The 15,108-nt window shown below is 39.1% G+C and overlaps 1 protein-coding gene and 1 long non-coding RNA gene across 2 annotated transcripts; one reads left to right on the top strand and one right to left on the bottom strand.

Annotated features, from left to right (window-relative positions):
- Positions 1-7,138: 7,138 nt before the first annotated feature.
- On the bottom strand, positions 7,139-7,741 carry LOC119494657. Its single transcript, XR_005208261.1, has 2 exons — positions 7,441-7,741; positions 7,139-7,188 (listed from the first exon to the last, which is right to left on the bottom strand). It is a non-coding gene; the product is annotated as an uncharacterized LOC119494657 (long non-coding RNA).
- Positions 7,742-10,425: 2,684 nt separating this feature from the next.
- Positions 10,426-14,491, top strand: LOC119494936 (snake venom serine protease BthaTL-like). Its single transcript, XM_037781174.1, has 6 exons — positions 10,426-10,453; positions 12,358-12,553; positions 13,316-13,501; positions 13,600-13,661; positions 14,042-14,199; positions 14,333-14,491. Exons 3-6 carry the CDS (start codon positions 13,320-13,322, stop codon positions 14,489-14,491), a joined length of 561 nt encoding a protein of 186 aa, XP_037637102.1. The 5' UTR covers positions 10,426-10,453; positions 12,358-12,553; positions 13,316-13,319.
- The last annotated feature ends 617 nt before the right edge of the window (positions 14,492-15,108 follow it).

The raw sequence follows: 15,108 nt of genomic DNA, 5'->3' as shown, positions 1-15,108 counted from the left end.
AATATCTTGTGTATGATTTATCTTTGAGCTTGTAGCTGCTTAGAAGACAAACCAACACGCAGAAGGTGAGACATCCCTGAGGGGATTTCCCTTCAATTATTACTATTATTTACAGATTACAACACATTTCTTAAACTTTTTATGTCTAAAATAAATATAAATGACATTTATAATGAAATGAAAGGCCATTATGAAAGGCAAACTCTATGTAGAAAGAAAGGGCTGGCGCAGCTGGTGTGAACACCAGACGCGTGAATCACGCAGTAGTTCAGCGAGGCGGCCGTCAGGCGCTGCTCATGCAGGCGGCTTGGACACTGCCATTAGGAAGTGCTCTGAGTATTGTAGCGACAGGGACGGCCCACATTTCCCATCATGCCTGCCTAGTACTGAGTGCTGGACTGAGCAGTTTAAGTTTGCTGTTTAATGTTCCAAAATGCAAAAGCTACTTTAGTTAGTGTTTGTAATGCAATGTGTCCGGTCAGAACATGGTGGCTTATGGTGGTAATTGTGATTTTTGTGCTGGTTTATAGTTTTAACCATGAGTGAGAAGGCTGTTACATTACACACAAGTAGGTAAGGGTGAAGTATATTAAAAGTGAAGTCAAACACTGAAGGTCTCCAGGAAATTGGTTCTCAAAAGGGCTTAATGTGCTCACGAAACCACATACTAGTCAAATAAAGTAAAACAGGCAGATATATTCCAGATATGTGGCAGTGGTTTAACCGGACAGAAGGCAGTGAATGTGCTTGTGTAACTAAAGGAAACATACAGACACGAACAGCCATTTTTCAATTTGTATTTCAGCTTTGGGTGTCTTCAATGACGTTATTGGTCTAAAAAGATACAAGCCTTAATACGCACTTCACAGAAAACTTCCTGGATTACTCGACACGCGCTCCAAAGCCTCAGCACAGCACGTAACATCACTAGCGAAGAGAGAGAGAGAGATAAAAAAATGATTTTGATGGTTAAGATCGGAAGCTAGTTTTGATCGATTTCTGATGTGGCATCGAGATCGTGACACCCCTACTTATGACAGAGCAACAATGCCTGTCTTATTTTAATGGCTCCACCAATTGCAGCAGTCTTTTGTCCAAATCTAGACACAGACACTGCATCATTACTCACAGTTTTTCACAATCCAGAAGGCCCTTATACTGGGACACAGCTAAGGACATAAACAGCTGCTTAGGGCCCTGAATGTTTGTCATCTCAGCTGTCTAAGTGCCAGTTCAGTGTCCTCTTTAGCATGAAGTATCAGAAGTGGCATTAGTACCAGAGGGGGGTAGTACTTCCAGAGAGGTCCTTTCCCAAACCGGTCCCTCTCCATCACCCTTCACCTCACAGTATCACTCCACATGAACTCACACTCACAGCTGTGGAGGGCGCCGACTAAATTGATGCTTACAATGGAGAGTTTATGTGCGTCCCACTGTTTACCAAACATCACCGTGGATACTGATAGACGCCTTGCTTGCCGAGCTGCTGTGACATATCTCCTCATTTCTCTACTATACGATACAATACACAGACTTTATGTGTCACAAAATACATCGACGATCCTTTTTCTTTTCATTGCTTCACCCTCTGAGACCCACAATAGACCTAGTTTTGTCTTTTTTATGGGGGGTACAGGGGGTGTTTAAGGGAAGATAGCAGGTCAACAGTAGATGCCACATAGAAGTGGTGTAAATCATCTGAAAGCTTTAAATAAATTGTGAGACTGAATAAAGGTTTAGAACATTATGATATATGATGACCATCCCCATGCTCTATTATGTCTCATAAGTTGTTGCAGCAATTTTTGGGTTGATACCATTTATTACACAGATTTGCTGCTTAATTTGACCATTTTTTACCACTCGAGAATTGATAAAAACAATGAATAATCCCTCCAAAATACCACATTAAGACCCCGAGACCTTGAGGAACAACATAGAAAAAGCCATGCTGTGATTTGGTATTAAAAGTTTGACATTTGGAGATTTGCGTGCACATTAGCACGTGCACATACACTTAAAGGTCCCGGCTTGCGGGTTTGAAAATATGGTCACCTTAGCAGCTAATGTAGCCATGAGTTACTGGCATTAAGCAGAGATAAGGAGCCGGCTATGGAGGTTTGGTTGTCTCACTTCTTTCTAATGCCACAGCCCCGGATTTTTTTTTTTCATTTTCAAACTTGTAGTCTTCAACGCCGACCAAAGTTGACTCAAGTCGCATCACTCAAGGACATTTATCAGACTTCACACAGCTCCCTCTGGAGCCGACACCTGTACACAAACTTTGATGTGTAAAATCAATGGAATTCCCCTTTATGGATTCTAACTTTAAGAGCCAAATTAAAATTGTCTTTCTCTCTGTCTGTAGTTTAACTTCATTACACATTACACACCTTATTTCAACTCAACATGAAAAAGCAGTGTAAGAAAACTAGCTGTACAAGAGCAAAATAATATTTAACAAAGCAGCAGGACATAGAGGGTAAAGCTCCATTGATCAATATATTCTATATTCACCGTGTGTCACGGTGTCTTTCAGCCCTTTTGTGTGTGTGTGTGTGTGTGTGTGTGTGTGTGTGTGTGTGCGTGTGCGCGTGCGCGTGTGCGTGCAGAGAAGCAATCTCAGCTTCCATCAACCTTGTTTCCATCAGCCAGCTATTTTCAGTGTAAATGCTCTGATAAAGCGACTGTACACCACCCTGTCCCAGCATCAGACAGACACAGTTAGTGACTAGCTGGTGAACATAGTGGAGTATTTAGCAGCTAAGGAGCCACATATTTTGTTGGTTGAGGCCAATAAAGAGCTAAAGGAGAGTGAATGCTGGAGTTACATTAATCAGGCTGACAAAAAACACAAATATATGCAGGTATATAATGTGCGAATAAGCAAATGTTTACTAATACCATTGCCTACATTGAAGAAGGAAGGTTAAACGCGCCACAGCCGCCTCACGAGGAATAGCAGGCCTTTTTCGGTGCTCACAGAGTAGGGCAATCTAGTAACAGGTGAGACTTCAGAGAACAGTTCCAAAGCACACTGGAGCGCACGGATTTAAGGCAGTCAACTTTATTAAATACTAACATTTCGACGCCAACTGCGTCTTCATCAGAGGCAAACAGATCTGAGACTCACATCCTAAATAACCTCCCCTAGTTGGGAACTGATTCAGCATAGGCTGGGAAAAAAAAGGGGAGGGAACAATAAGCTGCATTTAGGCAGGTTAAACAATCATCCATCATATAATAATAATAATAAAAAGAGAGGTAAAAGTAAATATATATATATAGCAGTTTCAGTGACAACATCCATGTACATATATCAAAAATAACTGTAATAATAGTGATAAATAACGACAAAGATAAAAACATCCCTCACCCAAATATCAAAAAATGTCTTAAATATCTTAAATGCCAGTGAGCTACAATCAGATGATCAACAGACAAAAAAAACATACATGACGGGATAAAGAAAGTCCGTATCATAAATGATAATATCATCAGCCTGCGTCAAGCAATGTGGTTAAGTAACGAGTACGGCTTGGTTCAGGCTATAAAAAACACGTCAGGCTTAGTTCTTCATTAAGTCCTGATGGTTCAACAGCGTTAAGTTCACTGATCCAGAGAGCTTCTCTACGTAGCAATCTATTGATGATATCTAAGGGATTGTGTAATACGTTCAATACATCAGAATTAAAGAGCCGCAGGAGAGCCATGATTACACTGAATATAATGACGTACACCATTGCCTACTTTATAAGGTGAAGATGGGTCAATGTGTCCAGCTTGTTCTGCTGCCCCCGAGTGGTAGGTAAGAAAAATGCAGCTTTAAATTATCATCATTCTTTGCTTTCCTTATTTCAGCGTAGTGGAGTATTGTAAATCAGCAACAGTGCACATTCTAGCTGGTTTGGGATAGGACTATGGTGAACCTTCAATTTGGCAGAAAACTCCTTATGTACTCCTTTTATACTCCTTTTTTTAAATGTGTTTGCTCTCTCCTGTCTAATACTGTATATCAATGTTGTATCTCAGCTAATGGAGTATGAAAGTGGAAATGAAACGGGATTTCAACTCCCTTCCCTTCCACAGAAATACAAAGAATTCAAACACACATCATGCAGGCCAAAAGTAACACAGTTGCAGCTGCCAAACGCAGGAAGAACAGCTGGCAAAAAAAATTGCTGACTGTGTGAATGCGTAAATTAATAGGCTTATTATATCACTGCATAATGAAAAGCAGCAGCATGCTGAGCTCACACTGGTGTATCAGCTGCACGGCAGTGATATAAAAGAAAGAAAAGTGAGGCTACTCTGAGCACCACACAGGCAGGTGAAGTGTGCTTTTATGTTGCCAAAGGTCATTTTTTCTCCTGACCCTAGTTTTGGTAAGGGCCAGGGGTGAATCTTGTTTGCATCAGGGGTCAGGATAAGGGGTCATTAGCAAGGGCTGGCAGGTGTACCACCTGTCACCAAGCAGCACTCCACTGAGCAGCTCTGCAGATAAAAAAGGAACCCATGGCTATGATTAGTATCACAAAATGCAGTTTAAAAAATAACATGTAAGGTTCAGTTGCCATAACCTGCTTAAATCTATGGCGTAGTGCAGACTCCCTGAAGATCCGGTTGTCATGGACTGACCCGGACCACTTCGCCTCAACACTCGTTACTATGATGGTCTCAAGTGAACTGCAAAAGCATTTGGGGCTTACAGTACTTTCACAAGATAACAGCATCAAAGTCAGTGTAGCATCAATGTGCATTTGAGAGGAACTCCATGGTAGAGAGACAGATAGTCCAACTGTGACACCTGTGCTGAATATTTCAATATGTTCTGACCTTTGAGCTTTAATTACCCAGGCTACTGCATTTTCTGAAAAACCCTTTGCACGAATATCTCACGTGGGCAGTGTGGCTGCTCTAACCTGTTAACACGGATGCCAAAATAAAAAAACAACAGGTAACGCAGCCGTCACGCCCTCCTGACGTTCCCAGTGTGGACGAGGCTTCAGTTACCATGGTGATCTACCCCGGTAAGAAGTGAGCCACCGTCGTAGGACTGATAACAAAAGGTTAAACCTGAATTTAACCTCACTAACCCCAAATCCTGCTTCTTAGTACAGGCCTCATTTGAGTGAATAATTTAATATGTGTGCAATGATCAAGTAACATGCTATCATCATGTTAATTATCATAATAGTAGTAATTACACAGCATTATACTCAACTGTTTGGCTCACTGGGCAACATCAGAGGCGGCACATTTTTGCAATGTTCAGAGACATTTTCTTGTTATCCCTGGATCAGAGCCCTCTATTATCCAAAGGCTAATAACCGCTTGGCCATGTAGCTGTGTGGCTGCTTTTTTTTATGGGTGTTAATACATTTATCTAGGGTGTTTTTAACCATTCTGTGTAACTCTTGCATCTCCAAAGTATTTTTTTCAGCGGGTTCAGATGGTGGTGGTGGTAGACTGAATACAGTATTACTGACTTAGCCTGGTCCTAGAGTCATGGAAGATAATGTCAGCAGTTTCAATTAAGGAAAACACCATTAATAGTTGTTTTCTTTCGTCTTTTTTAATTTACACAGCACTTCTCAAGAGAAATAAAACGGAGCTAATAAAAGTAGGCAAATGCAAAAAGACAGAAACACAAACAACTAGAAGAAGAACGTAGACCTCCGCCAAGGCCGTTTCCATAAGAAAATAATGTGTGTATCCACCCTGTGGTTCGGAACCGCTCCAAAATGGGTTTACCCCTCTGAGACCCACGATCCCGACCGGCTTTACTGTCTTTCAGAGGCTGCAGCAGGTTCAGTTTAAGAGCTAGAGTGAACATTCAGATATCATATGAAACTAGAAAACCATCTAACCAACTAGAAAAAAATCCATTGGTACCAACCATGTTATACTAGCTTGTCGGGAAGGAGTGTGTTATATTTTAATATTTCTACATACTGGGGTCCCTAAACAGTCTTGGTATTACATAAATTGGGTCTCACTGTAAAGCTGGGACTCTTGTGGATCCAATGAGCCCAACTGTATTCATGTGGGATGATGTTAGTCCCCATAGGAGCCTTTTTATCGTATTGAGACCTTTTTTTTAAACATGACCTCACTGTATAAAATGACCTGTAGTGACCTATAGGATAATCACAGCCTCATGAAACTTGACAGCCACAAACTACAGAACTAGAGCATTCAGAGGATTGATGGCTTTCCTAGGTAAATGGACGTTAAGGGGGTTTCTCTGCAGTTTACAGAACGGAAGGGCTCGCCATTCAATCACAGAAAAATACAATTCTTGAAGAAATCTCTAAAAGTCAAAAGTTTTTAATACCAAATGACAGCATGGCTTTTTCTATGGTGTTCCTCAAGGTCTTGGATTCCTAATGTGATATTTTGGAGGGATTATTGATCATTTTTATCAATTCTCGATGGGTACAAAATGGTTAAACTGTATAAAATATGTTGTCAACCCAAAAATTGCTGCAGCAACTTATGAGACATAATAGAGCATGGGAATGGCCATCATATACTTCTATCATAATGTACTCAGCCCTTATACACTTTCACAATCCATCTTAAATAATTCATTCATTCATGTTTATTACAGATTTATGACTAGAAGAACTTGACACAGTGCTGAGCTGCATCTCAAATTAACCTCAAGGTTCCTATCTTTCAGATGATGTACACCACTTCTATGGGACATCTACTGTTGACCTGCTATGTCCCCCTAAACACCCCCCTAAACACCACCTGGCACTGTATTCTGTTTGAGTGCTGGGTTTGCCTGTATATACTGTATGTCTGCTCCTGTCTTCAGGTAGTCAGGCAGCTAATTGCAGATGAGTGGCACCTGTGAGGCACAGTGTCTCTGAGACATCAGGGCTGCAGTCGAATAGTCAAAAATATTTATATTAATGTCTTTTCCTGACCACTTTTCCTTGAGCTCAAGGGAAAGCGTCGTGAGGTCCAAAACAAAAACAGATGTTCTGGACCAGAATGGAAATTTCAAAGCAGATCATACCAGCTGTAGCATTGTTGTCGGAGAAGCCAGTGTAGTGTTCTCGTTCAGTGTGTTGAAACTCTGACTAAACACCAAGTTAAACCGCAGCCAATGAAGACAGAGTCGTAGTAAGGTTGACCATTTACTGTCACAATTCCTCATTGACATGTTGGTGAAAACTGTAAATAAAAGGATACAAAAATATTTAGAGTGTGTTTTTTAACTAAATATATTGTACATACAGTAGCTGTAAATATGAATATACACTCTATACAGCTCTAGTAGCAGTTATCATGGCTACTGGCATTGTTTTAGCTTGTATACAATTGTAAACAAAAACGTTTTAAACAACTTATCAAACATCATTTTTTAACGAAATCTTGATTAATATATGATCCTTAACATGTCTACCATCAAGTGAATCAACTTACGGCATTGCCTCTATGATGCTTCAATATGGATGCTAGCGGATTGAATTCGGACTGTGCTCATGTCTGCCATGCTTTCAACAAACCCAGGTAGAGCTAAACAGGAAGTTAGTCAACAGGAAGTGACTACACAGGAAGTGACTTCCAAAGGAAGTGACATCGTGAAATGACAGGAACTGACAAATAATGTAACTTTACAAATGAATTTCTTTTTAACTATAAAGTAATTATTTCCATCTCGTTTTTTATATATAATTGCTTAAAGAAGATGTGAGAAAATTAAATAAATGCCTTGAAAGGCAACACAGCCAGTATTTCAATTTAGCACATTTCCTTAATCTCTGATAACATATTATGGTCATTTTAAGATTTATTACACTTAATATATATCATATTGGTCCTTTAATTTGCATATTGTGTAAAACAAAAATAGACAGAGCACATGGGGAAATCTGCAGTGCAGTGTCTGTCGCAACTACGTTTCCTTCACAATGAAATTAGGACCCATGGCAAATCTATTCTATTTTATATCTTTTAACTGCAGAGGCTGCAGTCGGGTGCTGTTGACTGGGGTCCCCTAGGACCCCAATACATTGGTCTTTTCATAAAGTACTACTTAAAACAAAAAAACAATGATATGAAGTCATTAGGAACAAATTGATTGAAAAAGTCATGAAATATTACAATGATAGAATAAAGCACCTTTGAGATATGAGGAAAAAGTAGGCCTCTGGAGTCTGCTGACGGGGACCCTCGTCGGTAGGATGAGGGTTTTAATCAGGTCAATATGTCTTCGGCTCCAGTTTCACTTAAGGGTTTCAGAGCAAATCAGATCAGGCTATCTGATTAGGTAAAGTGCATATTAAACTGGTGCCACTCACATTTAGTCTAAACTCTATGGAGTCGCTGTTGAAGGAGAAGGAGGGGGAAAGGTAATGTATGATATGGAGATGAAAGCAGATGTGAGGGACATTTCCAGGTTATATAGAGGATGCTGAGAGAATCTGCTGGATAAAAGAAACATTAAAAAAAATAACGGCTTTCCAAAATCACATTGGAATGACGAGCGTACCTGCAGCCTTCGCGTGTCGTCTTTTCATAATTTGTTTGAAGAGCACGGTGCTCGACAACTCCTGTCTACTCTACTGCACTAACTCCGCATACCTTAACAAAAGAAGCTCCCTCCTGCCAATTAAAAGCACATTAGCCTAATCACCCCGTAAAAACTACTCATCCATTATTGCTCACTTTGTAAATTTTATCGATGCATTTCACCAGAGAAATGGCTCCGCTCCACTGCGAGGGCCCCGTAAGTCATTAGCATGGCTGCGTGAGCATTAATGGAGATGACTGAAAAAAAAAAAAATGTGTTGACGAATCAAATCACGCATGCTGATAACCGGGCATTACAAGCTCCAGAATCTATGTTTCTTGTTAAATTAAAAAACATTTTTTCGGGTTGGGAGGCAAGATCAGATATGAAGTTTACAGTAATTGTCTGCACGTATCAGAAGTTGAAATACAGTTTTGTTTCTTCCTCTCTTTATCAGTCTTTCTTTGTCACTGGTGATGTCTTTATATACAGTGTACCTGTGTGTGTGTGTGTGTGTGTGTGTGTGTGTGTGTGTGTGTGTGTGTGTGCGTGCGTGCGTGCGTGCGTGCGTGTGTGTGTGTTTACTTGTCATTTCCTCTTTCAACTCTAGTCTTATGGGGAACCACAGGTTGGGAACCACTCTCTCATCTCCTCTTTCCTCCTCTGTTTCCTCAACTCTCCTCTTCTTCTTCTTCTTTTTCTTCTTCTTCTTCAGCGGTACAATGACTGATCATTTCTCATATGACAGGCTATCTGGTGCTCTTTGTGCTTTGATACTGCATAGTGTGTCTGAATGTGCACATGCATTTGAGGGAGAGAGAGAGAGAGAGAGAGTTTCCTCACTACTGGTGAGTGAACTGTCAGTGTGATCAAAACTTATCCTTCCAATACAGAACAATACCTGACTTATTACCTGGAAATACAGACTACATCCTAGTACAGAAAGCTGTCAGCAAAATATACATTATACTGTTTCTGTTAGATCACCACCAATTTTAAAATGTCAGTGAACACAAAGATCGTTGCGTAAACGAGATAGTGAGATTTAAATATGCATTTGGTTACATTACCTGCTCGGACAACGTAACCGTAGTGTGCTAACGTTTAGTTTATTAAAATATGGTGTACTATCACACCATGAGGCCAGTAAAAACTCTGTGAATTTACAGACCTCACCTGAGCTCCTCTGTTTGGATAAGCCAACGGCAAGAGGGAATATTTTACTTATTAACTGGCATAAAACCTGTTGTTTAATCTCCAGAGGACAGTTACATATGAAAATACTCTGAGCACCCAAGACAGACAGAAAAAGATATATAAAAAAAATGTACCACTATCCACCTACATGTAGTCTTAAGTGTTTTTGCATAAGAGGAGGTTAGAAAAAAGTAGAAGAAAAGAGATCTGTTTGGTTTTAGAGGAGGATCCTAACGGGGTTCTGGGGATGTTTCTGGACAAAGATGAAGAAGTTATATGAAGGAGTGTTTTAATAGACCTACAGTACAGGTATACAGTAACAATTTCACCTAATTACTTTAAAGGAATTCCTCTCAATTAAAATATTGACTTAAAACCAACTTTAATGAATCTCTCTATTATATACTTAAATAATATCTGTGTTCATCTACTGCAGCACACAATGATGTCTGTTTCATGTTGGTGTAATCTGCCTGCTTTTTTCTTCTCTGGCTATTGTAGTGTGTGTGTATTGTAGTAACTGTCCAGTCGTTGCTTTAACTTTGCATATGTGCAGACCTTTGTAGCCAATGGGGTTGTGTTGATAAACCTTCATGAGGTGATTGGTGGTTCGAAGGCCAGCAGGACAGTGTGAACAGATTTGAAAAGGCACCACTGTTCCACCAGGCGGGCAGTCGTTGAACGAGTTGGGTGGCATGACACGTCTTCTCCTTTTGCTGTGGGCCGGTGAGTAGTTACCTGTTGCTGCTTACTTTAACCAATCTATGTGCTTGACATAGTTTTTATTTAAATAATGTATTTTGAGTTAATCCATTAGAAGTACTGTTATTACACCTCTCATAGGATGTTAAGAGACTTTTAAATCTGTAAGCAACAGCACTTTTAAATCAATTTCAAAATGTGTAAAGGAAGCCAGTGTGACTTGATGTCTTCTTCTGATGCCCATTAATACCCTGGCAGCTGAGTTCCAGATCACTTGGAGGTGTGAGGTGGCCTCTGACTGAACAATGACAGAAAACAGCCAATACAACTGAGAAGTGTCTGTTTTCATAATGGCTCTCGCCTGTTTCTTTTTTAAATAGGTGGTATGATGCAGCTCTTAGTGATGAGGGGCAGAGTTGCCAAGTCGCATATAAATATTGGTGGTCACGGGTTGCATTTTTTTGAGCATGTTTCTAAAGTGTAGTTGCTTATTTGGTCTTGCTCCCGTCTCTCTCAGACGATTCAAAGACAGTTTGCTGTAATTGTAGGTGTGATATACGAACTAATAATGCTGATCTGGTTCAACATGCTGGCACTGAAAAACATAAAAGAAACGCAGCAGCGTTCTCTTCGATGAGGATTACCAACACTGGATTCAGTCTTTGCAAAAATGAAATTAAAAGATCAACTTCTTTAAGTTTAGGTGACAAGAAAAATGTAAAGTTACAAGCTAAAAATAGATGCAAATGAAATGCATGCAATCCAAAATAATTTCATTCATATATATGAAGTGATCAAGTGGCTGCCTCTCTCATGTTGTGGTAGGAAGGTAAGATTGCTTGTTTTGGGCTTTTTATTGAGGGGGAGTTGCTTCTTTTGGGCTTGTTTCTATAGACCTGGTTGCTTGTTTCTCTCGTGAGATCTGGCAACACTGTCCAGGGTTGAGACAGCAGATGGTGGATGACATTAAGAAAGTAAGAAGGAACTAAAGGACATTTATGTGCTCTATCTGGAGCTTGGCTAATGAAAAACATAAAATACTTAAATGTATTTAAAAAATGTGCCATGTGGACAATTTCTTGATTCATATATATTTTTATAGTTATTTTATTATGACTCATTTATTTCATATTACTTTTTTTAAACAGTTGCATCATCAGCCTAACATAGGCAAAACAGTTACTTTGCATGAACATGTCTGTCTGTGCATATGTCTGATTTCTGTCTGTTTTTACTTGCCCAAATTCATATTGCTTTCTTGAATTATTAAAGTTGTATTATATTGAATTGAATTGAAAAAAAGCTAGGCTGCAGATGGCACTGTGAAAATGGAGGGACTCGGCAGGGAGGAAGTGGCAGCACTCAGACATAGAGATATTGTTAGGTATTGTTCTGAATGGTTCTTAACAGACAGTAACAGTCAATTTATGTCAGATTAATCTCACTTTCTGGTGACCATGTAAACTTGCCTTTCCTCTTACACAAACACCATCTTCACATTGAAACCGTGTACCTTCCTCTCCATTCCTCAACCCCATAGAGGAATTCATGCAGTAAAGAAAATAAAGAAGCCCTTCTTTTTGTTGTAATGGAATTGTGGTTTATGCTAATTATATAAGACACTTCAAAGACAATAGTGATACATATATCTAATGCTTCCTGTTCTTAGTGTTGTTTTAGGTCGCTGTGCTGAGTTTCATGTCAGTAAAGAGAACTGAACAGTTTTGAAAAAGTGAACACATAGAGATGTGTGTGTAACCTATTGTAAAAAAATAACCTGTAATGCTGGGTTTCCATAGGAACAATCAGACAACTTTTACCACAATTCAACATGTATATTAATAACTTTCTAGAGAGTGGATGAGTTGTTCTCCACAATAACCACTGTTCTAACTCACAGTCACCTGGTGGAGGACTTTCTGTTTCAGGTGTCACAGCGAGCACAGTGGTGGATCTGCAGAAGAGAATCATCGGAGGTCGGAATTGTACACAAACTGAGCGTCTGTACCATGTTGAAGTGAGAGCATATACAGCTTTTCCTGGTGCAGTTTTCACAATATGTGGCGGCTCTCTGATCGGTGACCAGTGGATTCTGACTGCAGAACACTGCTGGAATCCAGCAAGGTAAGAAAGGCATTAGTTACACTTAAAGGCCCACTTCACTCAAAAATATGTTTCGCTTATTGTTACATTCAAATGTTCAGAGTTTGACACTAAAAGGCTGTTTTCAAATTTGCCTTAAAGAAATCTCGGTTTAAAACTTAACAAAACTGAGCATCTGTACTTTGTGAGATTGATAGCAGATAATGGTAGGTAATGGTGGCTCTCTGATCAGTGACCAGTGGACTGATACAAAAATGATACCTCTCAATCATGACTTCTGACCCACAAGAAGTATGTGGTGTTTGTATCTACAGAGACTCTGCAGCCCTCTGCCTGCATTTCCTCTTTTCCCCTTATCTTGCTGTGTTCAGGACTTCAACAATAATGTTTTATTTCTCTGATTCACTGCTTTGTTTTCACTAATGTCGCTCCCTCTCTTCAGTCACTGTGTAGCTCGCTCGGCCATCGCTGCTCTCTCTCTCCCTCGCATGCTCGTTGAGCCGAGGAGGAGTGGCCAACGTTGAACGCCGGTTGTTCACAAACAGCAACAGACAATTTTTACATATTATACCTTTAAATGAAACTGTCACTCATACATTTGATAAATGTCATAAAGTCCTGAAGCAGCAGTCAGTAATGGTGTGATGAACTATAGCATTCCCATAAAGAAGATAGAATTGATTATGTTCATGTTCAGTAGGTACTGACCTATTCAAATTTGATATGTATTAGGTATTTACATTAATTCAGTGATGGTCCTCTTTAACCTTTACTTATTTGTAGGATTATGAGAGCAGTTTTAGGTATCCATCCAGGAGGTCAAGGGACACCAGTGGAAATCCAACAACATCACATCTATACCGACGACCAGAACAGGAGCCATGACATCATGCTGCTGGAGCTAACTAACCCTACTCTGATTCAACCTGTTCCACTTCCTGACTGTGGCCCTCCCAATCCTCTCAATATGTGAGTTGTGATCTTCCCTCTTTAATAAGTCTGAAAGCTCAACTCTTCAGGAACTCTGAGGAAAACTGTTCATTTTTGTTCTTTGTCTTGTATTTCAGAGATGATACAGTTGAGATTGCAGGTCGTGCATCCATGACTATGGGCCCTAATAATGAAAGACGTGAGAAAATCTTTTATTATTATTATTACTTTATGCTAACAATTATCACGGTTAGTGTTCGGTTAGTAACACTACTGACACATATTTACATTCAATACATATTAATTTAGTCTTAAATGTTTGCAGCTTCTTAATTATATTTCTGTATATACAAAATAAAACATAAATCACCGTACACCGTTTTCATAACACTCTTTTTGAACCAATTGACACATTTATCTACTTTTAATAAATCAGATGAATAACCTAATTTAAAGATGATGTTGGATTCTTAAAAAAAAATATTTTTTTTGAATAATTTTCTGTGTACAAGTTAAGTAGGTAACGATGAAGCTTCTTAATTTTCTAGTAAAGAAACACTTTCTTTTATTTTCATCTAGAACCTGGTAGAGCAACTGTTCTCCAATGTGCAAACACCACGGTTATCAACTGTCAGCGGCTCATAAACTGTTTGCAGACGAACTACCAAGGATTCTACGCGACCAGACAGTATCAACACTGGAAATGTTACCAAAGTCCTGGAGTGTCTACAAGTCCAGTGAGTGGGCATGGCTTTTAACTTTATATCTTTCCTAAAAGTCATTACACGTTTTACTACTTTAATATAAATGAGAATATCAATAAACAAATATAAAAGTTTGTAACAAACAATATTTACATCTCTCTCACAGGGTGACTCTGGTGGAGGAGTGGTGTTCAATGGCAGGATTTGCGGTGTCCATGTATTCAGCGGTAATGCTACCCATGCCTGTGTTGAAGCAGCTGGATTCATGGACGTCTGTAGATACATGGATTGGATTGTAACAACTACCGGTATTCCCAGACCCTGAGTGGGATGATAAGGGTGTGTTATACTGTGAAATGTCCTGTCATGTAACAGGAATTGCTGCATTAAGAAAATTGTTGAGTTACTCAAAATGTATAGAATTGATACATTTACAATTGATTTAATGTTCAACTGTTATTTGTAAAGCCCTTTAAGACAAACAATACTTGTGATTCTAAGACTGGTTTTCTAGTATCTAAGTTACAAATTACACATTGTTACTGTCAAACTGTTGTTCTGGTAAAAAAAAAAAAGAAGATATCTATATTTTTTACAAATTTCCCTATATGTAAACGTAACAGATTTTGCATGCTATTATACAGTGAATGTATTGAAAAACTATAAGGCACCAAATACAATAGTCTGCTATTATTTTCAAAATACTGATAACTATGATGAACATGACTCTTTAACAAGCTTGTGTCAGTTTAAATAAAATGAAGATGACTCACAATCATTACAGGTTGTTATTTTTTGTTTCCGGTGTCACAGAAAAAGTACATGAACAGATTTCTGCACAATTTAATACCGCCATGTGGGGGCAGCTTCTTCTTATAATAACATTGATTATAGCTGCTTCATATTACCAATTAATCAAATTACTACCTTGTTATTAATGAA

This window comes from Sebastes umbrosus, chromosome 9 (genome assembly GCF_015220745.1).
Source record: "Sebastes umbrosus isolate fSebUmb1 chromosome 9, fSebUmb1.pri, whole genome shotgun sequence".
Taxonomy (NCBI): Eukaryota; Metazoa; Chordata; class Actinopteri; order Perciformes; family Sebastidae; genus Sebastes; species Sebastes umbrosus.
The sequence above is the reverse complement of the archived record's forward strand: the minus strand, read 5'-3'. Positions and strand labels throughout refer to the sequence as shown.

What these genes read in the sequence shown, in the direction of transcription:
- LOC119494936 (XM_037781174.1), top strand. Translation starts at nt 13,320, where the DNA reads ATGAGAGCAGTTTTAGGTATCCATCCAGGAGGTCAAGGGACACCAGTG. An exon ending in CCTCCCAATCCTCTCAATAT is followed by an intron (nt 13,502 to 13,599) that starts GTGAGTTGTGAT and finishes CTTGTATTTCAG; the next exon opens with AGATGATACAGTTGAGATTG. An exon ending in CTGGAGTGTCTACAAGTCCA is followed by an intron (nt 14,200 to 14,332) that starts GTGAGTGGGCAT and finishes TCTCTCTCACAG; the next exon opens with GGTGACTCTGGTGGAGGAGT.